The sequence below is a fragment of the Centruroides vittatus genome, unplaced genomic scaffold, assembly GCF_030686945.1.
Source record: "Centruroides vittatus isolate TY-2023 unplaced genomic scaffold, ASM3068694v2 contig_1057, whole genome shotgun sequence".
In the NCBI taxonomy this organism is placed as follows: domain Eukaryota; kingdom Metazoa; phylum Arthropoda; class Arachnida; order Scorpiones; family Buthidae; genus Centruroides; species Centruroides vittatus.
In genome coordinates, this window is record NW_027120684.1 from 2,098,302 (window position 1) to 2,124,183 (window position 25,882).

The window sequence follows — 25,882 nt, forward strand, 5'->3', positions numbered from 1 at the left end:
TTTGGATCCCAGCTCAATCATTTTGATTGATTGATCCACCTCACCTCTGCTTTCTAATTGATCATCACTTGTTACCTAGTGTAATGAGATCGGAACCCAGATTGCAAGATGAGTCAACATCACATATCCATTCGATCCCAATTGAAGATGGTCAATCATGGGACTTACGTCATTCTATTGTTTTATTTCGAGAAGTTCACTTTTCTAAGAATTACTTTTAAACATGCTCTTTTATAGACATAAATTTTTTATTTTTCTTCTCTTATCGGTTTTACAAATTAAAAAATTTTCCCTCTTTCTCCTTTTTTTTCCCAAGAAAAAAAAAACAAAATTTATTTATTAATATGATTCCAGTTCACTTCTGGAGCCTCACACAACTGTATTCCAGAAGTGAGTTTTTCATTCTGCACAAGAAACTGCTCACACTGGAATCCATGTGCACGGAAAAAAACTATGAACTGTCGCATCTCCCCAATCACTGACAGGCGGCCAAGGCTACACTCACTGCAACTGCACTACTAAGTGCGCCACAAATCACCGCAAATGTGAAAATATAAACAGTGTGTAATTCGAAATGTCATAAAAGTTTGTCTTTTCGTAATAAGTGATGGTAGAGATTGATAATTTACTAAGATTAATAAGCATAAGGGGCCGTCCATAAATTACATAAGGTTATTTTGGGGTGGGTGGGGGTCAAGGATTAATTACAATTTTTGACTCAGGGATAGGGGGTAGTAGATCTTGTCTTACGTAATATTCTTATTTTTATTTTTTGATCTTGTTAAGTGGTAGAGTTTTGACTTTGTCTTCAATTTGGTGGTTTCTATTAAGAACGCCCGTTGTCTCGTGTGACGTGATAGAATAATAACGCTAGCAAATTTACGTTCTATACATTTTTTTTATCATGGGAGAAAGGCCATGTGGTGGTTTCTCTCTCTTGTTTTTTATTAGAATAAGTGCACTACTCCTATGGTATATAATACTAAGAATACATAAACCAAAATACATGATACAAAGTAAACATAAAATTAGTATTTGGCTTTTAGTGAAAACTAAAATGTAAAATTAGAAATTATAAATAATCTTTTCTTCTATATTTTTGAACATAAATTTAAAAAGCATCAAACAGTGGCTTCTGAATAAGCTTATTGAGTTGACATGGCCATCTGAAACTATGCATAAAGATTTCTAATTTCAGAATACATCTATCTTGATTGTAAATTGGACGATGATAGTTCGTATGATCGACGATGTCTAGGTTTTCTGTAGAGCAAAAGCAAGAGGCAGTTTCTGCCCGGTTATACATCGCCAGGTAGCTTCTAAAATTATCATGCTCAGTGAGTAGTTGAGCAGTAGCAAATGTTAAATCTCTAAGTGGCAATGAGAACTTGCATTCAACACTAGGAAAATAAAGTCTCGTTATTCTACCAGTTTTACTGCTCAACCATTGTTGATTCCATTTTTGCCTAGCATTGTCATGAATATAATTTTTACAGATGCTACATCAGAGAGGGATGTGAGTGTAGTCCAAGTCAGTGTCCTTTGCAGCTGACTTTGAGGCTAAGTCAGCTGCAAAGGACCTTTTGCAGCTGTTTTTCATTGCCTAGTATGCCAGTATGGCCAGGAACAAATATAAAAGTTATCTTATTTACATGACTTTTAATATGGTGCTGGATATATGTGATTTTATTGCTATTGCAATTGGGATTTAATAGAGCTTTTAGGACAGACTGAGAATCACTGTAAATGTTGATAGACAGAGTTTTGTTTGGTAGTGAAGTGGCCCACTGAACGGTAGACAGCATCTTCATCAGCTTGATAGATGGAGGTATGTGGGGGTATCTGTACATTCTAACACATTTTGGGCAAAATATGTCAGTTTAGAGGAACATACAGATACTCGAACTGACATGAAGGGGGCTTTTTAATCCATTTGTGTAGATGTCTGCATGGTTTTCTATGGAGGAAGCAGATGACACCAAACAACCTTGTTTATAGGCTGATGATCAGAGATAGTAAGGTAATTGCAATGTGTTAGCATATGAACAGCTGTAGATAGGAGTAGAGACCATTGCTGAGCCTTGATGTTTGTAGTTCTGATGTAGTAATTTAGAACCTTTTCTACAATACATTCAAAGGAAGAGGCTCTGCTAGTATCAGAGAGGCATTAGTAGAAACAGTTCTGCAGCACTTTGAAATTAGTTCTTCAAGTTAGCACTTTGAAACAGTTCTGCAGCACTGATGGCAAACTGTCTTTGAAGAGAGAGTAATTTACTTTACTGAATTTTTACTAGTTACATGACCCTAGCTAAAGGTTGCATAAAGTAGCATTGGTTGTATTGCCCAATTATGTAGAATTTTACAAGCTTTATGATTTAGTCTCCAGGTGCACCTAGCACATTTTAGCAGCATGTAGTTTATTTTCTTGGCCTTAGCCAAGATGTAAATATGGCAACAGAAAGTGGTTTCTCTCTATTCCCTCTTGTTTTATTTTGTATGATGTTTCTGTTTATACGTGCACTAGCTAGTCGATATGTCAAAGTTTTTTTCGTCCTTTTATGAAAATTAAAATTAATATAAAAATGAATATTATGACGTTGATTAATGATAATAATAATAAAAAGATTGTTAATAATTAAAAAAAAAGTTCTTAAAATAAATTGTTCATTCGAATTCATTAAATTTTTATATTTTTAAATTTGTTCACATAAAGTGCTTTATAAATAATAGTACATATTAATTAACTAATTAATAATTATATATTTTGGACCTAAGGTTTTTAGTTTCATAGAAAAATTTTTTTTGTTAAAATCTTTCTATAAAATCATGCCTAAATATTATGTAAGATAGGGAAGGGGGGATCAAAGAAAATATTACGGTTTCTTACACAGGGGTGGGTGCAGGTCTAGAATGGCCAAAATCGCCCTTATATAATTTATAGACTGCCCTAACACATAATTGAATTTGATAATTTATAATTAATAATCAATATAAAGTATGAAATTATACAGATCCACCAAAATCTGCTCATGATTTTTTCTTCCAACTTTGGACAATCGCCCCATGCCATTTTGCAAACTGGCAAGCCAAATCCCAAAATCAAGAAAAGATCGGACATTGGCCAGTCAATTTACAGCAACTTTGGCCATTTCCTGATTTGGCCAGACACTTCCCACTTTGGCTGATTTTCGGCTTTGGCCGTAACATATATATATATAAGTCTGCAATACATCTAAATACAGCACCCGGCACAGGTTAGTTAACGATTAGTGGTGCGCCAAGGTGTACCTTGGGGAAGTTAGTATCAGAGTGACACCCTCCCCGTTACCAGTGCCAGTCACAACTGATTTCAAACCAACATTTAATATTTTAATAATTAAATATGTTACTTTATTAACAAAAATTTAACAATTCCTATGAATCCTAAAGTTTAAAGTAATCCACATTTAGTAACAATAAACAATGTAATTCTGCTGTATTTTATTTACATATACAATTTATTGTTAAATATTAAAAGAAAGCTGGCAAGAACACTTTCCTGGCACTCAAAACTTACAAAGTTAAAGATGTGTGTGGTACAGTACATCTGTTGTGAAATTTTATTAAAAAATAATTTTTACAAATTATTTGTAAAAATTATTACATATTTGTAAGATTGCATTTTACATTTTGGGCTACAAGAATGTCAAAAAACCAAAACATGCAAAATAACCAGAGGGTCAGAATTTGACTGACAATCATACTTTTCCTATGTAATATTGTATAATAGCCAGGAATGTTATAATAATATTTAAAATAAAAATAGGTATCATAATGCAAATTTTTTGAAACTATAGAGCTCATTTAATTTGATATTTTTTTTACCGAAGATTAAATGTATATTTTCTAAGTAAGTTCAATACAAAAAATATTCCTTAGAATTTCTTCTTCTTCATGCCACATCCGGTTATTCCTGGCTTCGGCAAGCACCCGGCACAGGTTAGTTAACGATTAGTGGTGCGCCAAGGTGTATCTTGGGGAAGTTAGTATCAGAGTGACCACCCCCCCGTTACCAGTTCTGGATAGAGGTGTTATGCAAGGGAAATAATGCCTTCTGGTAGGTCTTTTTAAGGGGAACTTGGCCCCTATTCAGGTGTTACAGATATGGAGAAAACCCAGAAAACTCCATATGGCCAGCTCGTCTGAGAGCAGCACAAACCCACGACCAAACTCCCAGTGTTTAGCAACAGAATCACTTGGCCACTGGTGGGCCTTCCTTAGAATTAATCTATAAATTTTAAAAATCATATAGTTACCTTGAATATTCAGGAAACTCCTTTACTTCATCTAATTCCATAACATCAGGCCGAAAACATCTTGCCTTTCCTTGTTCAGCAGGTTGGTAGAAAGGTTGAAGATATGGATTTCTATCTGAAACTGAAATGAATATATGCTATTCAAGAAAAGTAGAAAAATAAATATCAAATAATTATAAAATCATTTTTTTTTAAATATGATTAACTGACTACACTAAAACCTAATATTTAAAATTCCTAACTTCAAAATTAGAGAGAAAATTTGATTTGATATTATATATATATGTAAAGATCCCAATATTTTCTTTTAGTTTAAACTCTTAGTGATGTAAATTAGAACTTTATATTAATTTAATTAAAATTTCATTTATCTAAAATAAACTTAAATTATTGATAATTATTTGATTAAAAATCAAAGTTAATTAAATTGTAATATTTGTTTGATTGTTTTGTTATTGCAATGCTTTTATTAGTCATAAAGACTTGAAAATAAATCTAAATTGATTATTTAAAAGAAAAAAAATTGATTAAATAAATCTGTAAATTATCATATTTCAAATTCAACATTCTATTTTAACAATAGAAATGAACAGTTATAAAAAACAATGAAACAGTCTAAATTTTTATATTTCATAACATTCAAATTCATTGAAATTATAAAAACTTTCAAATTGCAAGCTGAATTTAAAGAAATTGTTTATTAAAAATTAATTTTCTTTTCTCCATATCTGAATTTTTATTATTAATAAAAAAAATTAATATTATACAATAGTTACTAAAATTTTAAGTAAAATAGAAAAACTAGAAATTCTAATAAATGTAATAACCTTAAAATTTGTTACTTAACTTTGAAAGAAATTTTTTAACAAAGAATCAAACATTTCTTAGTTTGATCCTTTATGTTAAAATCGTAAAGGATCAAATCAAGAAATGTTTACATGTGGGTTCCATTCATGGCAGCTAATTGAGAAAATGGTGGGAAGTGTCATCTTCACAAGAGCTGTCTAGTAACCACAATGCTCCTGGTTGCATGAAAAGTTTCACATAAGGGTAGAAAACGTTCTGAATTTGAATAGTATCATTAAATTTCAGCTATTTTTTCAAGTATACTTAAATGTAAAAAATTTATTGAGTGCCCCCTTGTATATCTAAATTATAAAAATGCAATCTAATTCTTGATATTTGCTTATGTGGTAATTTATTCTATCCAGAATTAGCCAATGGGATTAAACAAATCTGCTTTTTAATGATAATGCTAATAATAATAGTAATAATAATACAAAAATTTTTACCATTATTCAAAACTTTATTATCTGTGTTCTGGTTTTCAGTTGAACTGTCTGAAATTTGTTCTGAATAAATTGAAATAAAAACTTAATTAATTCTTTTCTGTATTAGAAGAAACTGAATAACCACATTTTCAATTACTATTTACAATTATTTTCTTTTATACAAAAGAAAATTCTCATTTTTAATTTATACAAAATTAAAACAAAGATATATTATGTAGATTTATTGAAATTTGCTTTATTTCAATAGTCTTATATTATGTAGCTTCCTAATTTAAATTCAATATAAAATTTTACAAGAATATTAAGCATTAAATCTTACAAGCAATGTTATCAAATCAGCTTCTTCAGATTTATACATGAAACAATCTAACTTAACATGGAATACCCATAAATGGTAACTGACTAATTATTTTAAATTTATTTAAAATAACTGAAAATTGAAAAAAAAAGATATTTTTTAAAGAAAGTTATAGATATTTTTTAAAGAAAAAATATCTATAACTTTTCAAAAAATTATTGTAATCAATTACACAATAACAAATTTATAACAAAATTAAAAATTTATTTAAATAACAATATTAAATGAAATGTAAAAGAAAAATTAAATACACACTCAAATAATTTTGAATAAACAGCAGATATTTAATAACTAAAATGTTTTCGGACATTTTTAACAACTTTCTTCCAGTAGAATACATAATGGAATGCTACAACAATAGTTTGGATAAAAATATTCCAAAATACATATTCAAATTTTTATCATCCAAATGTTAACATATCATAAAATAAACATACAAATTTGAAAATATTTTTTTAAAAAATTAAAAAATGATCGCATATAAAAATTAAATCGATAAATACACCAAGAAACATTAAAATTAATTAAATACAAAATATTAAATAATGAACTCCCATCTATTTAATCAAATAATGTATATATTCCATTCCATAGCTGTCGCAAGGCTTTGCGTTATTTATGTAGAGGGTATGCAGAAAAGGACCTCCAAGCTGTTGACAGAGAGTTAACATCCTTATAATTGATAGAATATCCTATACATGTCGCTTTATAAATATAAAAAGCTTCTGCATAGCATATGAGTCGACAATTCTCTATTTTTTGGACAATTTGAGCTCAATTTCATTCAATATTTGTAGAATCTTGATTAGTGATAACATACACTGCTAAGGCAGTAGTTAGGCTGGATTTCCTAAATGTTGTCCTTGTGTTCTTTTAAACATTGTTGGATGAATCTCAGAGTAGTCCCAACATAGTAGAGATCATGTGCAAGTTTGTTGTATGTTAAGGGTATGTTTGGTATCAGTGCCATGTCTGGGGATCCTTATCATTTCTTAATAATCTATAAGCAGTAGGGTTTCTTCTGTAGGTGATGCTGCAACCAATGATGTTGCCTATCTCCTTAAAGATGTTCTGTAGGGGAGTGGCATAGTCAACAATTCGGGTGTGAAAAATTCTTGGGAATCTCTTTGTTTTGTGTTGGAATGTATCAATGAGGGTTTTAATGATCCTACATTTGTAACCAAATCTCATACCAATAGAAATGATGTAAGCCAGTTCCTTGTTTATATCAAGGACATTCGTGCAATGTGTGCATGCTCTCTTGATCAATGCCCTAAACTCTGCTAATCTATAGTTGAGTGGGTAATGGGGACTCCAAGGAATGAACAATGGATTGTAAGGTTTCTTGTAAATGATGAAAAAACATCCCATCATTCAAAATTTTGGACGATGGTACTTTTTCCAAATGATAAGATTATCATCAATGTATGTAGCATACAAATGAATGTTGGAAACATACTTGAGCAGAACAAAAGTCTCCAGGAACCTAAGGAGCATTTCACAAAGCACTCCAAAAGGAAACTTCTCAAGGGGACACCTCTATTCTGTACATAGGTAGTGCTGTTCAATGAGGAAGAAGAATATGTCACCAGATGCACCAGCTCCAAGACTTGATTGTGTAGATTAGGTGTGTAATGGAAGTTCCATAGGAGAAAGTTCCTCAGATGACAAAAACAGGGTTTCAATTTGATTGATGAGTATAAAGCGTGAAAATCCAAGACTGTCATATACTCCTCATCGTACAGATCAAGGCTTCTTAGTTTCTAATCCAGGGCTAATGGTTGTGAGGTGCTGAATTCATATGCAAGTAGGCGTTGAGTGCCAAATTTGCAGAGGAATCAATGGGATCCATTATGTGCATTCTGTGGTCATAATGAATTCAGGAAGGACCCTTGTATATGTGGTATGCAACATCCATTAGAATGACTACAAACCTGGGTAAAACATTGTATATAAACCACTTTGGCATGAGAATTCCACCTGAGCAACACTGTGGTTATGTTTCCATTGACACCCAGATTATTTGCCTTTGTAAAGGTGCAAAAATCAGGGAAAAGCTTGACCAGTGGTGGACAAATGCTGCTTGCTGATCATTCTCATTGAGTGATTCCTCTGCAAATTTTCACAAAACACCCCAAAAGAGTACTTTGTGAAATGCTCCTTAGGTTCCTGGAGACTTTCGTTCTGCTCAAGTATGTTTCCAACATTCATTTTTGTGTGTGGTACCCAGTGCCCACATGTTGCAAATCTACACTGATGGATCCAAGTCTGCCAGTGGTGTTGGTGCTGCTTTCTTAGCCCTTGACCGTAATAACCACTCTCTTCATCAGGCAGCATTCAAGCCTGAAGCCCATTGCCAGGCTGAGAGCCTTGCCATCCTGAAAGCTCTTCAATTTGCCATCGATAATCACAATAGACTCCCTTATAGCAACATCAAAATCTACATTGACAGCAAGATTGCCCTTCATCAAATTGTCAACAAAAACAAGCTTCTAATCATACAAATGACCCTCAACCTCCTTAACCAACTGATCAACCTCCATCTTAACATCTCCTTTGACTGGGGCCCCTCTGGCACTACTGGTAACGAGCGGGCAAACTTGCTCACCAAAAAGGCACCTACCATTGCCTCTAGCTGCTCTTACACAGCCATCCCTTCTAGCTGGATCACTTACCAGCTCAATCTTCACACCATCTCTGAGTGGCAAAACCACTGGGATGCCAAGAACACATGCCGTGGTATTCAAATTCTTTGCAGACATTTTTGCCAGACAGAAAATGGACTACCTAGTAACCTCCCACAACATCACACAACTGCTTACCAGCCATGAAAACTTTGGTACCTACCTCCTGTGGTTCCTGAACAAGGAAAATGGAAAATGTGACTTTGACCTCAACGAAGATACCCTAAGTTCAGGAATGAATGCAAGCAACTTGTGGACACTTTAACCAGTGAAGGCCACCTTTGGCCCTACCTGCCCCCTGGACTCTCGTGAGCAACAGGACTATTTTCAATGCGTTCACTGCCTTTGCAAAGGCAACAGACCTCTCCTGCTATGACTAGCATCTTCATCCAGCTGCAATCAATTACCTGTAACTCTCATTGAAATCATTTGCAATTTTCTATGTATCTTTGTTTATCTGCAGTCACCCTTGCCTGAATCTTCACACCAAACTTTTGTCGCAATGTGTGTTCACGTATTCAAATTTTGTAAAGTATACCATTGTAAATCACTTAAATAATTGTAATTTTTGCAATCCTGTATCAATTATAGCATCATGCATGTACAAACACACATCTTTGTATATTTCTACATTGTACTATGTATTACTGTTTGCTTCCTATTGCCATTGTAAAACTGTATACTGTATGTTGTTTTTACACTATTAATGGTTCCCGACCCTTTCAACCACTTCCTCCTTTCATTTCCCCTCAATCTATATACTTCTACTCTTATCCCTTCTATTTTCACCCTTTTACCCTGGCTATGCCTTAGGGTTCGGTCGCTACTACTTTCCTAAATATAAATGTGTATGTGGTACCCAACATCTACTAGGTCACAGGCATGCCTGCCATGAAGAGCCTTTTGGGTTCATAACTGCTTAGTAATGTCTATGATTTTTGTGTATTGAGTTTTGTCCAGGTGCTCAGAGTGTAAGTTTAAAGGTATGTGGTTACTGTCTACCAGAATTATAGCTTTATGTAATCTTGATGTTTCTTGTTTTTTGTGGAAAAACTTCTAGTGTCAGAATTTGTTTGTAGTGCAGGTTAACTATATTAGTAAGGTCATGGCAATCTTCTTTATGAGAAAGAGTTAGTCTTTCTATAGATGATTTTGGGTGATATTGTTTATGCTAGTAAGTGTTGTTCTTGTTTCCCTTTGGACTTGCTCAAGATCTGTGTGTGTCTAGTGTATAACTCCAAAAGAATAAGTGAATACAGGGACTGCATAGGTATTAATAACTTTAAAAGTATGATTTGCATTTAGGTGTGTTTTTAGTACTGCATGTAATCTGTTCTGGTATTCAAGTGTTAACCTTTGTTTTATCTGTGCATGTTCTGTAAGTTTGGCCCGTTAGAATTCTAAATATTTGTAAAACTTACCCTCTTCTATAGATTTGATAATATCTCCACTTCTGAGTATAAAATCTCTTTTCTTCAGTACTCCTTTTTTCAATGTGGAGTGTTCTGCATTTGTCTAGACCAAACTCCATTTGTATATCATTTGAGTATATTGTGTAATTTGTAAGAGATAATGAAGCTGATTCTGTGTGGATGCATAAAGTTTGATATCATCCATGTACTTGAGATAATGTGAACAGTGTTGTTTTGTTGTGTTTGATACTGTAGCCATATTGTGTTTTGTTCAATGTGTTAGATAAAGGGTTAAATGCAATGCAGAACCAAAGAGGACTCAAGGAATCTCCATGAAAAATTTCTTGCTTGATGTGTATTTGATTTGGTTTTATGTGAATGTTATGGAGGTTAAGATGTAATGTTGTTTTCCAGTGGAGCATGGTAGAACAAAGGAAACTAATGAGTTGGAGATGGATTTTATAGATGTGAAGTGTATGCAGGAGCCAAGTGTGTGGGACACTGATTACAGAAAAGCATTCAACAATGTATGCCATGTGTATGTTTCTGTGTTGCTTATGAACTTGTCATAAGTCAATGAGTAGTTGTTCTTTGTGATTTCTATGGTAGCCTTTTTGTTGTAATGTAAGAATGTCATGTTCATCAACATGATTGTATATTTGGTTTGCAATGCAAAAGGTAAGAATCTTCTAAGATTCTTACCTCTTGCAGTGGAAGACATATAATTGGTTTGTTCTGTGCAGAGTCTTTGGTGTTATTGTTTTTTTAGTTTCATGCAGGTGATGCCCTGCATGAAAAAAATTGGCATGTCTTATGAATTGTTGATGATATGAGTTAAATGTTTAGCTAGTTTCTGCTGCAGGGCTGTGAATTTTTTGTACCAGAAATTATGAATGTTGTCTACACCAGGTGTTGTCCATTTGTTTGCTTTCATCATTGTACAATGGATGTCTTGTGTATTTATTCCAACACAATGCATACTAAGTGTGTCTTGCATATCTTTGCCCTCCTCTTTGATCCAGTCTGCTTTAGCATTGTGCATGACAACAGTAGACCAAAGAGACTATTAATAATTTGTGAGTTATTCTTCAGTTGGCATGCCATTGTGTTGGGAATCAGTAGTGGATTTAGTATTACTTTGCCTGTAGTAGGGTTTTTCATTGTTTGTGAATAATTTATTTTGTTGTTTCTGTATAGAGAAAATTTTGTAACATTGGGTAGCCATGCTTTGGCTGCAAGTTCTTGTTTCAATGCGTCAATGTATTCTGTGATGTAGACATTGTGTCATTCATGCTTTGTGTGTTTTAATTTTCTTAAAGTTATTTGTTTTGTTTACATGTTGCCATATGTTTACATGTTTACATATTATGTCAGCCTGCCTAGCTGCTGTCTAATATTGTTTGTGTGTTTCTATTCTTTTTTGCCAGGCAGGTTTCTGAAGTGTTTTTTATCTGTGTGCTTCTGTTTGTTGATGCAATTTTAGTCTATAGTAAATCACTATTGTGACTGCACCTGCATAGACTAGTGTGCGATTGTCTGAAAGTGTAGAAATAGAATGAGTGCAATCTGGTAATATGTAAGTGTTCACGTAGTGTACAGTTTTCCCTACTAGTTTAGAAGTATTGATTTTGGGAATGTGTTGCTGTTGTGCAGGGTCAGTGCTTGTAAATTTTGTTAGTGCTTCCTGGAAAAGAGAGAGAGTATAAAGTAAACCTGAATCTATTTCAGACAGTGAAGAAGTGTTGTTATTGGAACAGCATTGTCAATGCAAGTATCTTGATGAGCCTGAAGGATTATGTGATTGTTGTTGATGTTGGGAGTATTTGTTTGTTAATGCAATTGTTCTGAATTTGTTGTTTATATATTCTAGTGTTGTTTTGGGTGTAAGGCTATTATATATAAATTGTTCTTTTTTTGATCAATAACCATTTGTACAGTGACAGTGAGATGAGGATATTATTGGGAGAACAAGTGATGTAATTGTTGTCTATATGCTGTCATCTCTGTTTTGAGTTTTGTGATAGTTTAGTAAGTACAGATGATAAACTCATTCATTTCTGATTTCCATTTCATCCATTATGCATGGTTTACCTGCCTTAGTGGTCTGTGGCTGGATTGTCTCAGAAATATCAAGGCTTGGCCAGTTTCTCACATCTGGTGTGGACATTGCAGTAGCCATAGTTGGACCATTGCTGCTTTCATCACTAGTGGCCAAGAAAAACTGAGACATATTTTTCAAATGTGAGCTTCTGACTAACTCACAAACGTGGACCTTGTTAACCCAGGTGACGTCTGAGCCAGTATTACATTTGGATCAAGTTATTACCATCATTAGATCCCACAGATGTGGTTTCAGTCACTCTTGGCTTCATTTATCCCCACAGACCTCACTCACTGGCATGGCTGACCCTACCAGGGGCAGATGCTCCAGTCAGCATAGCTCTGTTGTTCGTAAGAATTACTGAGCTCTCTCACCACAGCTAGGTGGTAACTGGCAAGAGAGTTGTTGTTATTATTAATTTTTATAAACCATATTTTTTAAACCTTAAAAATTTCAGAACAAAGAAAAATGATAAATAAATAATAAATTCAATTAATTATTTTGAACTTACTAAAATTCAGGTCATTTAAACAAAATATGAAGAAAATAAAGCATAAATTAAACAAATAAAGAAAAATTAACTAACATACCTCTTAAAAAGCCAATACTAGTTGGGCTCATTCCTACACCATCATAATAATATTTCTGAAGATATTGTGCTGAAGGAGAATTTTTTAACAAAGGTGGATGTGTCAAATAAGCAATCCATATTGGTTGAATTGAATCAGCAGCTCTCTAAAAATAAAATTCAAATTTAAATTACTTTATACAATAAGTACTTGAATTCACAATTTTATTAAAACTATAATTCAAGTTATGTATAAAAAAAGTAACATTTTTATCGCCAAATCAAAGTTTACTTATACATTTGAAAGAAATTTTTAACATTTTATTATTCTTTTTAAAATGAAATTATTTTACATTGATAATTATTTAATACTTTCTTACACGAAAAACCTTGACGATCCAGTGTTTTTATATACAACTGCTAACGTTTTCAACCCCTTCGGGGTCTTCATCAGGCACAGCACAAAGGTAGTTTCAAATGCCCGTGAATGGAACCAAGAAACCAAAGCGAGTTCTATTCCAATTTTTTGAAATCAAAGAAATTGGAAGATAAAAATGGAACATTATGCACGAGCTATTATCTATTATCTACGCCTGCGTACTATTTACGTTCACCGCTCTTTAAATTTAAAACAATTAATGCAATATTAAGTTATTTGTGGGTGTGGGATTCCCTCATAGCAAAATTTCCATGCTTGCGAGATGTTGATTGCATCCTTGTAGTTGATGCACGTGTTGTGCAAACCCGCTTTATATATCTCTAGGGTCTCCAGCGTTCTGAGTTGGTCTGTGTGTTGTGACATTCTGATTATACGGGCGTTTTTGAGGTCGGCAGTGATTCCCTGCTGTGTGGCATACGTTGCCAGTGTGGAAGATAGTTTATTATTGGCAATGTCGTACCTGTGCTCTCGGAGTCGCTGATGGAGGGAGCGTTTGGTCGAACCCACGTAGACCAGACTTCTATTAAATCTGTCATCCCACAGGGGAACCTCATATACGCCCGGTGCGTGTTTCATGTCCAAATTGTCCTTCCCATTTCGAAGTAAGCTGTAAACTGATCGCGGTCTCCTGTAAGTTATTTTATTTCGGGTGCTGGATGCGATTTCTCTGTATATCGCATCTAAATGGTGGTTGTACTCAACTATTTTTCTTGCACTAATATCTACGGATCTTACACCGGCTTGTAGGTTGTTACGAATATTTCCACGTGCGTACTTGCGTGCCATGTTGTACACTATTTTTCTATCTAGTGTTAGATGCCATTCTATACGGTCTACATAGAAAAATAGTGTACAACATGGCACGCAAGTACGCACGTGGAAATATTCGTAACAACCTACAAGCCGGTGTAAGATCCGTAGATATTAGTGCAAGAAAAATAGTTGAGTACAACCACCATTTAGATGCGATATACAGAGAAATCGCATCCAGCACCCGAAATAAAATAACTTACAGGAGACCGCGATCAGTTTACAGCTTACTTCGAAATGGGAAGGACAATTTGGACATGAAACACGCACCGGGCGTATATGAGGTTCCCCTGTGGGATGACAGATTTAATAGAAGTCTGGTCTACGTGGGTTCGACCAAACGCTCCCTCCATCAGCGACTCCGAGAGCACAGGTACGACATTGCCAATAATAAACTATCTTCCACACTGGCAACGTATGCCACACAGCAGGGAATCACTGCCGACCTCAAAAACGCCCGTATAATCAGAATGTCACAACACACAGACCAACTCAGAACGCTGGAGACCCTAGAGATATATAAAGCGGGTTTGCACAACACGTGCATCAACTACAAGGATGCAATCAACATCTCGCAAGCATGGAAATTTTGCTATGAGGGAATCCCACACCCACAAATAACTTAATATTGCATTAATTGTTTTAAATTTAAAGAGCGGTGAACGTAAATAGTACGCAGGCGTAGATAATAGATAATAGCTCGTGCATAATGTTCCATTTTTATCTTCCAATTTCTTTGATTTCAAAAATTGGAATAGAACTCGCTTTGGTTTCTTGGTTCCATTCACGGGCATTTGAAACTACCTTTGTGCTGTGCCTGATGAAGACCCCGAAGGGGTTGAAAACGTTAGCAGTTGTATATAAAAACACTGGATCGTCAAGGTTTTTCGTGTAAGAAAGAATTAAGTTTCATCCAGTCTACAGGAAGAAGTATAGTAATTATTTAATAAATATTTGTTTAATATCAGTAATACATTGAATTAACTTTTTATATGTAATTAATTTAATCAGCTTCTACAAGACATTTATAAACTGATGAAGAATTTACTAACATATTGAGATTTATTTCTAGTGTAATAAACTACGTAACTTTTGTTTAAAATTTTTGAACAATTGAAAATAATTGTTGAAAATTGCATAAAGAACTTCTCTAGCTTGATTTTTATGTTCCCTACAAGCTATTTACTTTCTTTTACAGTTATAAAAATGAACAGTCATACCAAAGAAAGAAATCTATCCTTTCTTCCATTATGAAACTATATGATTTTTTAACAAATCAATGTTTTATAAAACAAGTTTATAAAATATGGTTCAAATCAAAAGCATTTCCACCTTTCTTGAAACAATGCAATTGGGGCTCTGAAAAAAGCTAATTAAGAGAGGAAAATTAATCAGTTAACCTTTACCAGACATAATTTAAGAATTGAGCAAGAGAACAAAAATTTGGAGAAACCTGTGACAAAACAAGAGACTATTCAGATCGGGACTTTATTAAGTTAATGGCTTCTAATTCATAAAAATAAATTAAATTGAAGCACATAATACATGCATGTATAGACACAAAGTAGGAATTGTCCTTAATTGCCTTTGGCAGTACAACCATGGAATTTCCATTTCACACTATAAATTGCATTTTTATAATTTAAAACAATTCTTTGTAACAATATTAGATTTATATATTATTTACATTTATTTGATTACATATTAAAAATTTTAATAATAAAAAATGAAAATATTCTAATTTAAAACCACATGGATAAATTAATGAAGTCTGCTTCAATTCAAACATCCGTACATTTGTTTGAACACTGATCATTTCATACCAGTGAATGAGTCAGTGAAAACAATGTGGCATTATTATTTTAAATTACATAAATATACAATTTCATTGGAATAATTTACACTGTGAGTAATTAGTATATTTCATTACTATAATATCATATATTTAATTTAACTATGTTTATATTTAAATATTGAAACAAATTAAATTTAGATTCTTACTGTGTCTTCCGGAACAGAACATGCTTCAAAATCTTTCTATTAAGAGAAAAATTAAATTAATTTATTTTAAATATTAATCGAGTAAAATTTAACTAACTTTTATAAAATTCAATTAAATCTATTTAAAAGCATTAATATAGTTATAGTTTTTCAATAAATTAATTTGTTTGAAAAGTTTAGCAGTTCATTCATAGAACTATATTACTTATTCTAAACAAAAATTATAACATCCCTCATTTAGAATAAATCTTTTATTAAAAATAAAAAAGAAAATGATATGAGTTGAAATTTAAAAAAGAAAAGTAGAATATAATCTAATAAATGTTTTAAAGCTCTACAACTAAAAGCTACTAAACATAGTTGAAACTTTTAGTTATAGTTTCAAAACACACAGTTTCAACAAAATAAATATAAAAATATGAATTTGCATGTATGTATAAAAGTATAAAAAAGTAAAAAGAATTCAGGTATTCTAACAAAAAATAGTCTTATAAAATATTCTAGATATTACTAGCTGTACAGGCATAATTAGTTAATATAGCAGAGTAGATTACAAAATACTGCTATGAAGCAAATGTAGCCTTAAAACATGGCTTTTTTTTTATTTGCTAGTGCACATAAAAGCCTAAAATCATATTTATTTATTAAGTATGCAGTAGTGATAGGCCTAAAAATCTAATGCAAAAATAAAATAATAAACATGAATTGAAAAGTGCCACATTAGTAAAGTGCTGTAAAGTAAAACACTTTATACCAAGACATATCTACATGTATACATCATTAGTCATTAATAAATTTATCAAGTTGGTAATCAAGATAATCACTTATCCTAATTGCACATTATATTTTTTTTATAATATGTACAGTTTATATTCATTTATTTCTATTGGAACTATATTTAAAATTTTACACAGATTGATTTAAAATAAGTCATTAACTTTATATGCAATACCTTATCATTGTGATTTACCATTCTACAGCAAAATTTTTGTATTAAATCTGAAGTCAATTCAATGTCTTTAGACAACTGTCGCCATTTCTGACAATCTGGTAGAATACACTTTACCCAATATGGTAACATTTGGTCTGCCATAAAAGCTTTCAGTGTTGATTCTGTTTTACCATTTACAGACCATAGGTTTTTCCAAGCTATGTAACTATTATATCCATCTTTATGACTAGAAAAAATAAATGTAAGATTAAATTTGGACTAATGTATATATCTACATATAAAATGAAAATGTTTAAAATTTAGCATATTAGTCAAGACTCACCTTCGATAAAAGAAGTCAAAACATTCATTACAGTAATGCTCTCCACAAGACATATGATACCAACGAGAGGTATATCCATTTCCTGCACACCTATAAAAAAGAAGCAAGCATTTTATTATAGCAGCTGCAAACTTGTTCCATGGGTTCTGCCAACCAGTGGCGTAGTGTAGTGGGGGTGACAGGGGTGGCACTTTAAGGGAGCCGCAAAATTTCACAATAAATAATAATAATACCTAAATAAGGGGGCGGCGAAATTTTCCTTTGCCCCGGGCAGCTGACACCCATGCTACACCATTGCTGCCAACTAAATTACTTTCTGAACTTTAATTAATATTGCTAGTTTAAAATATGTATAAAAATTTATTTAAATACTTTTAAAAATTATTTATATTAATTTATTCACAGATTCTGTATGGCTCATAATTGTGGAAAATAAAATCTATTGAGTCTAATGATAGAAGAATTGAATTATGTATTTGATTTTTCTCTGAATATTCAATTCTTGTATTTGAATATTAACTTAATCATTCCTGTCAGAAACTGTTGTTCAGGAGGTGACAGTATTTAAATACTTGAGTGTTCATTTAGCAATTCACAAAAAATAAAAATGAATTTGATTCTATCATTACTAGTTGAGCTTCCAGCATGTCCACTGATGAAATCAATCTGTGAAAATTAATCCTTCACATTATTTACCAGTTTGAATTAATAATATTTGCTTTTTCCATTACTAATCTGTTTTTGTATATTCAATAAATTATTTTTGATTTTTCTGATTTATTGTTTTATTTATAATCAGTAAAATTTGTCAAATTTCAAAACTTTCTATCAAGTTGAAAAGGGTTTCACAATTAAAGTAAGTTAGGAACAGCTGTTTTATTATATTAAACAACAAAATAAATAATTTTATTAATAAATTTTCTAAACAGAAAAGCCAAGATACTTATTTTTTAATTTATATCCTAATAAGGAAAATTTCATAAAAAATAACTTATCAGCAGTCTTCATCATTAATATTTAACTTAATTCAAATTACAATCTTTATTTTATGAAACATACCAAACAAAGAAAAAAGTTGAAAACTTCTATCAAATTTTCACTTAAACTAAGTTAGAAATTCAAATAGAAGTTTACTTTAAATATTTTAGCTGCTGTGTTTCTGCTCTGGGCCAGTTCACTCTTCCCTAAGCAACTTGCTAACCTTGGGTTCTCCCTTCAGTCACCACATCAACCATCGTTCTTAATGTGGACATCCAATTAACATAACACATTTGATTTATATAACTTTTGTAGTTATATAACTCAAATATTTACATAACTACAAGTTATATAAATCAAATATTATAATATAATATAATATAATAGAAGGGTTAGAGATACAAAATAATAGCCAAACATGATGGTGATATTTTAGCTGACTTTTATTTTAGAACTTCACTAATAACTGTTTAATTTATTTTACAAGAAAATGGTAATATAAAATATACATAATGCTCCAAATACAGGATGTAAACAAGAACACCAGACTAGTCTGATGCAATGTTCTATTTTTGTCTGTATCTTGTATAAACAGTAATAACTGGTTAAATTATCAGGCTTCAATATATTTTTTATTTCATATTTTGATTAATAAATTCATTAATAATCGTGCAAATTTTATATTACAGATAAATATGTTATCATTTATTAACAACTTTAATGATTAAACAATTTATTTCATGAATTTTGAGAACAGTCTGAAAAAGAATAGCTACAAGTAATCACAACTCCCACAAGCTAGGTGACCATATAACAGAAAAACTATTTAAATTATTATATTTATGTTATTATTCCAGACACAGTGAGTTTTTAGATAATGTTTAATTCTATAGTTATTTCTAGTTATGCTAATCAATGTTAACTTATTTTGTTTATAGTCTCTCTAAAATATGTAATCAACCAATTTTTATATTACTTTACATCTAATTATGATTATTCAAATATAAAGCAGCAACTCCCAAAATAAATTAATTAATAGTAAATTTTAAAATGAAATTATATAATCATCTGATAATTTTAGTGATTATTTTTTTATAAATAACTACATACACATGTATATTTTTAATGTACATTCCATGTATATTAAAGATATACATGGAATGTTTAGAAATGGAGTTTCAAATGCACATCCCAACTGCATAGGAATTGGTGGTTGGTTATCATCTGTCAGTAAGTTTTCATCCTTTTGTTTAAGGTTTGCAGGCTTGTGTTGAAATGCCTGCTAAAGTTTGATTAGTTAGCATGTCTCACTAATCGTGAGACATGCTAACTAATCAAACTTCTGAATGCCAAAAATGTTCTGCTGGCCAAAATTCATAGGCAAATTTATAATGTTTAAGGAACTTGAGGCGCTAACGCCTACAGTCGCCACCAGTGGGCCTGGAGAGGATGACGTCAGGTTTCGTCAGATCTCCGCGCCTTTTTTGACCTGCCACGAGACAGTTCAGGTGTGTTCGACAAGAGCTCAGCTACCTCCGACTAGACAAAGGATTGTAGTGGCTAACGACCAAAAACCTACATTGGTGAGCCAGACATTAAAACTCATTGAATTCACAATTTTGGTTGGAGAACAAATATTTTACCAGGTACGTGAAAGAATGAGCGAACCCGTGGTCGGCCACGCGGCCGTCAAGCCGCCGCCATTTTGGTCCGAGAACCCAGCACTTTGGTTCGCCCAGTTGGAGAGCCAATTCGTCCTCACTAATACAGTCAAACCTGTTTTTATGCGGGGGATAGGGACCGCATTAAAAAAAAACGCATTAAAAAAATTCGCACGCAACTTCACGAGGGGCTATAAAAAATAGTTTTCGCAACACAATTAAAAAAATATTTTTTTTATGCGGTGAATAGGGACCGCATAAAAAAAAGTCTCACATAGAAAATAACTCAAAACCGTACGAAATAGAATTTATTGACAACAGATGTCAGCACTTGAGTGTATCGTCTGGTTCTATCGTCTGTTTTACATATTTTTGTCCAGGTGGTGTTTTGTTGACTTAAAAAGTAAATAATTTCATTTTTCGCATATTCATGCAATAATATTACTATAATAAGTGCATTTATGCTATAATAAGTTTATTTAGCAATAATAAGTCAACGTCAGACATGACGAATCGCACGAGACTAGTCGCCAACTATACCGCACAAATAAAAAATCGCACAAATTAAAAATTCGCATTAAAAAAATCGCACATAAAAAGAGCGCATAAAAACAGGTTTGACTGTATATCCCACGACGAAACGAAATACAGCCACGTAGTCGCGAGTTTATCGGAACGTATGGCTACCGAAGTTCAGGACATTTTGGCCGCTTCTCCGAATACCGACAAGTACAAAGCAATTAAACAGGCACTGATCGACTGCATGTCCCAGTCCGAAGCCCAATGTCTCGAAAAGCTTCTACGTACCGAAGAGCTCGGCGACCGCACGCCATCGCAATTCCTTCGACGCTTAAGAACTCTCGCAGGTCACACGGTTACGGAGGACCTACTCAGAAGTATTTGGTTGTCCTGTCTTCCCACCGATATACAGAAGATACTAACCGTATCCGAGGGCACACTCGAATCTCTCGCTAAGATCGCCGACCGCCTTAGCGAATTGTACCCCTCGACATCGAATATCTCCGCCACGTCTACGGCCTCTGCCACGGTCGATCCCAGAATCGCCGCGCTCGAAGTGCAAATCTCCGAACTCTCAAAACAAATCTCCGAGATGTCACGACAATATGGCCGCTCTCCACCTCGCCGCCGTTCCTCGAGCCGTGGAAGACTCGGTCGACGCTCCCCACCTAACACCTTCCCGAACAATGTCTGCTGGTACCATGCAAAATTTGGCACGAATGCCCGACGCTGCCGACCACCTTGTTCGATGGGAAACGAGAACGGGAGTCAGTAGAGACGGCGACTGATTCCAAAAATTTAAGCCGTCGCTTATTCATCACGGATCGTACGTCCAAAGTCACATTCTTAATCGACACTGGCACCGATGTCTCCGTTTATCCAGCTTCACGCCTTCCAAAGCGCCGCGCAGAAGACTATCAACTCTTCGCAGCGAACGGCACAGCAATCAAGACATACGGCTACGTAACAATCACGCCAGACTTCTCTCTTCGACGAAACTTTACATGGCGATTCATCATAGCCGACGTCACACAACCATTGATCGGTGCCGATTTTTTATCCCATTATGGACTTCTCCCAGACCTTCGCAGCAAACGTCTCATCAACTCGACAACGAAACTGGTCAGCCAAGGACATATCCTCAGCGTCACTTCACCGTCAGTACGAACTATTGCTGGCAATTCTTCTTATCATCGACTACTGAGCGAGTTTCCCGAGATAGCACGTCCATCTCCAACCATCGCACCCATCCGACACTCCACCGTCCATCATATTATCACGATGCCTGGACAACCAGTGCGCTGCAAACCCCGGTGACTTGCGCCGGACAAATACATTCTGGCTAAGCGCGAGTTCGAATTCATGCTCGCTCAAGGGATCTGCCGACCGTCCACCAGCAGCTGGTCATCGCCATTACACCTCGTCCCAAAGAAGAACGACCAGTGGCGACCCTGCGGTGACTACCGTCTACTCAATGCACGAACTGTACCTGACCATTATCCTGTCCCCCACATAGAGGACTTTGCATCCACTCTTCACGGTTGTGAGTACTTCTCAACCGTTGACCTTGTCCGTGCTTTCCACCACATCCCTATAGCTCCAGAAGATATCCCTAAGACGGCCGTCACCACACCGTTTGGACTATACGAGTTCAACTTCATGTCTTTTGGTTTGTGTAACACCACGCAAACACTCCAGCGCTCCGACAAAACGTTCAGGATTAACATCAACGGCAAGGAGGTGGCAGTTACTATCGACCGCCTCCAAACCAGCCTTTGTCGCCGACCCTACAACTTCCGTCCCAACCAGCACGGAAGAGGGACCCCACCACCAACAGACCTCGAGACGACCCAACCACTCATCACAACCCGCTCCGGACGACGGGTACGCTTCAACCTGAAGTATCGTTAACACTCGCGAGGGAGTACTGAGGCGCTAACGCCTACAGTCGCCACCAGTGGGCCTGGAGAGGATGACGTCAGGTTTCGTCAGATCTCCGCGCCTTTTTTGACCTGCCACGAGACAGTTCAGGTGTGTTCGACAAGAGCTCAGCTACCTCCGACTAGACAAAGGATTGTAATGGCAAACGACCAAAATCCTACAAACTGATGCAATGAGTGATGGACACAACAGTGCAGACTTTTCAAACAGACTGCATGAAGATGGAAGAAGTTACCAATTGTTCATCACTAATACTCTCATACAATTGGTGGATGAAAAAAATCAATCAAACAGAAGATTTATCATGTCAAAATTGAGTGCAGAATTTCCCAAATTTCTCATTCATGACCATATGAAATTATCTGTGTAGATCTGAAATACCACAGATTTTGTTCGGGTGAGTGTCTAAATGTTTCATAGACAAACAAGAAACAATGAATAGCAGCAACACACATTTTTTAAACCAGTATGCCTAAAATGGCAGTCATTGGACCACATTATGACATATAATAAAACTTGAATTACATACTCAACACCAGACACTAACCAGCAATAATGGAGTAAAGCATACTGACTTACCAAAGACAAAGAAAGTAAAGCAAAAACTTTCTACCAAGATGCTCATGTGCATGATTTTTTGGGACTTGATGGAAATTTTGTTCAGAGTTACTGCCTCAAGAAGCAACAATAAACATTGATAGTTATTATGATATCTTGAAAAAATTATGGAGGTATATTCAAAATAAAAGACATGGCCTACTGAGTTCTGGAGTGAATTTTTTCACAATAATTCAAGGCTACAATCCACTTGCAGCACACAGTAATTACTAAAAAAATTCAAAATGGGAAATCTTTGAACATCCATCATATAGTTCCAGTCTATCACTCATCATCATCTGACTTCCACCTGTTTTTGTATTTAAAGATTTTTTTTTAGGACAAGAATTCAAGAGCTGCAGACAACTGTAAAAGATTGGTGGAAGACTTCTTTGATGAGGATTTGATAAAGCTTATCTGTCATTATGACAAATGCCTGAATCTTAGAAATACAATAGCTATAATTATGCTATCACTAGTGAATTATTGCAATTTTGTGGATGTGTATGGATTTAGTTTTTTGTGTTGCATTGGAGATGAGCTGTTTAGCTCAAAGTATTGAAGGCATTTTTTGAAATTTTCTGTGCTCCTAAAACAAGTAGTGTAAAATCATTTGTTTGATATATCCAGAGGAGTTTAAGGTGATATATCATAATTTTATCATAATTTTTTCCAGAAGCTCAAAATCCTAATAACTATTGGTTATAATCTATGTCCTTTTATAAGACTTTTTTCTAACTACACAATGAAAATAATTATATAATTAAAAAAAATAAAAAGAAGAAAAACCCATTTTTGAAAAGGAAATATAGAAAACCATCAATCATTTTTATTAATCAAATTACTAAAGTTATTAATAAAAATTACTTTTATAAAAATATTTACAAAAATAAATTGGCAGTTTATAACAGGAAAGATGCATGTTTTTTAATTTTCTTATGTTAAATCAGCCTTACCTGTCAGTTGCAGATGCAAAACAAATGGGAATTGTAGTTGCACAACCTGATTTTTCACATCGACGATGAACTTTTGTCTGAACTTGGGGTTTGCTGTCATAGTCTAGTGATTTACGTTTAATCATTCGATTTGATGTTCTTTTTGAAGAACTTATATTTTGTTCTAAATTATTTGATACATCACTTTTTCTTTTTTTTGTATCCCATTTTACTTGTATTTCTTGTTTATATTTAGTACTCTTAGGCATATTTCTAAAAAACAAAAATTATCATTATTTAACACATATTTATTGCACTTAAAAAGAACTATATATTTCATAAATTCAATAAAATAATAATGATAAACTGCGAGAACCAGATATAAAATCTTTGCATAATAATCTCACTACATTCCTCCCAGTTGAAAACATGACGCTAACTGATATGCAGCTTAGAAAGTTCCATCTCAAACATTAAAATATTTTTCTATTTCATTTCATATAGATATAGTTATAAAATAAGTAAACTAAAAAATATTATTTGTAACGTTTATTAATAAAACAGATTCTTGATAATATTTCTGAAAAAAGGATAATCATTTTTTCAAACTGTAGGAAAAAAAATGAATTTTTAATATATATAAACTATCAAGAAATTCAAAACTAATTTTTTAGAATTTATCTTTGAGGATATGATGATTTTATGTTTTCATCAGATTTTATTTAAATTTCTTTTTTCTGTGCAGTTGTATCTCAAAGTTTGGTGCTGTGATATTCTTTCACCCCAAAAATGTGAGAACCCAGACTAAATAATGAAAAGATACTTCTAAAAAAGCAAAACAATGCCAAGATGTAGCTAATGTATGACCTGAGAGAGTTTTTCCTTTCACTTTCTCAGCATCAGGAATAACACCTTTCCTGCAAACTTTTGACTTCTCCGAGGTATGTTGCTGTTTTAAATATCAGCAAATGGCTGATTCAAGTCAATCATTGTCCATCCCTTGGAGTCTAGTCATGCCTGGATCTCACCTATTTCACCAACGAATACTTTGCCTATGGACATTCCTCATCCACTGTTACGCATTTCAAGAATGGACTATAGTGACAAGAACTTTCTCTAAATGATCCAGTCAATGAACAATACTCCTGTCAACAAGCATCAGACCCTTAGAAACTCCAATACAAGGTATTTAACAACTCACAGTTTATTGTGAACTCTCTCTCTCATATTCAGGGTTTCTAAAACTGTAACGACACATTATAATTGTCAGAATAAAAGTCTACATGTTTAATAAATGGGTATTTGTTTTATTTAACTTGTATCTGAGTGTTTTTCTTCTGCCACGTTCTCTCTTAGATCTCCTCCATCCCGAATCCAACCGTCTACTCACATGACCGCTTGTGTGACCTAACAATAACATAAACAAACAGCCCTAGCAGCTGTGCAATGTCTTCCATCCTGATGTAGTCATTGCCAACGCAATGTTGACCCTTTGTCAAGTGGTGCAGAAGTATAGGGGATGCTTTGTGCATTATCACAAAAATGTCCAATTACTGTGAAATACATTTTTTTTAATAATATTTTGTTCCACTATATATAGTAATTATTTCATTGGTACAGGTATTACTTGCTTAATGCAATTTTGCTTAACATGAAAAATTAATTGCAGCAATCCCTTTATATGCACAGAAGTTTTAATTTACATGGCTTTACCAACTGTCTTTACTTAACATAGATACCACATTTTGATTAATGTGATTTTGATATATGCAATAGACTCAAGAGATGTGCATTAATTAAGAGATACCTGTATTTATGTGATAAGTAGAAATCAAGAGATCATTTATGATAATGATAAAAAATTATTTTTATTTGTGAAATAATATAATGCCAGTCTAATATTCTAGAGAAATTCACAAAAAAAATTTTAATTAAATCATAAATTAAGCAAAATTTAGTTTTGAACATGGTAAATATTTATACTATCAAGATATACAAAAATAAAACAATATTGAAT

General features: G+C 33.6%; 1 protein-coding gene across 3 annotated transcripts in view; it reads right to left on the bottom strand.

Annotated features, from left to right (window-relative positions):
- The window catches only part of LOC136972652 (lysine-specific histone demethylase 2-like), a 54,788-nt gene that overhangs the window by 20,103 nt on the left and 8,803 nt on the right, over positions 1-25,882 (bottom strand). For all 3 annotated transcript variants that reach the window (XM_067267265.1, XM_067267254.1, XM_067267261.1), the window contains exons 2-8: positions 23,887-24,138; positions 17,235-17,324; positions 16,913-17,138; positions 15,961-15,996; positions 12,733-12,877; positions 5,588-5,647; positions 4,296-4,416 (exon numbers count right to left, since the gene is read on the bottom strand). In XM_067267265.1, the coding sequence (XP_067123366.1) occupies positions 4,296-4,416; positions 5,588-5,647; positions 12,733-12,877; positions 15,961-15,996; positions 16,913-17,138; positions 17,235-17,324; positions 23,887-24,134 (926 nt within the window). In that variant the 5' untranslated portion in view covers positions 24,135-24,138. The remainder of the gene's footprint in view (positions 1-4,295; positions 4,417-5,587; positions 5,648-12,732; positions 12,878-15,960; positions 15,997-16,912; positions 17,139-17,234; positions 17,325-23,886; positions 24,139-25,882) is intronic.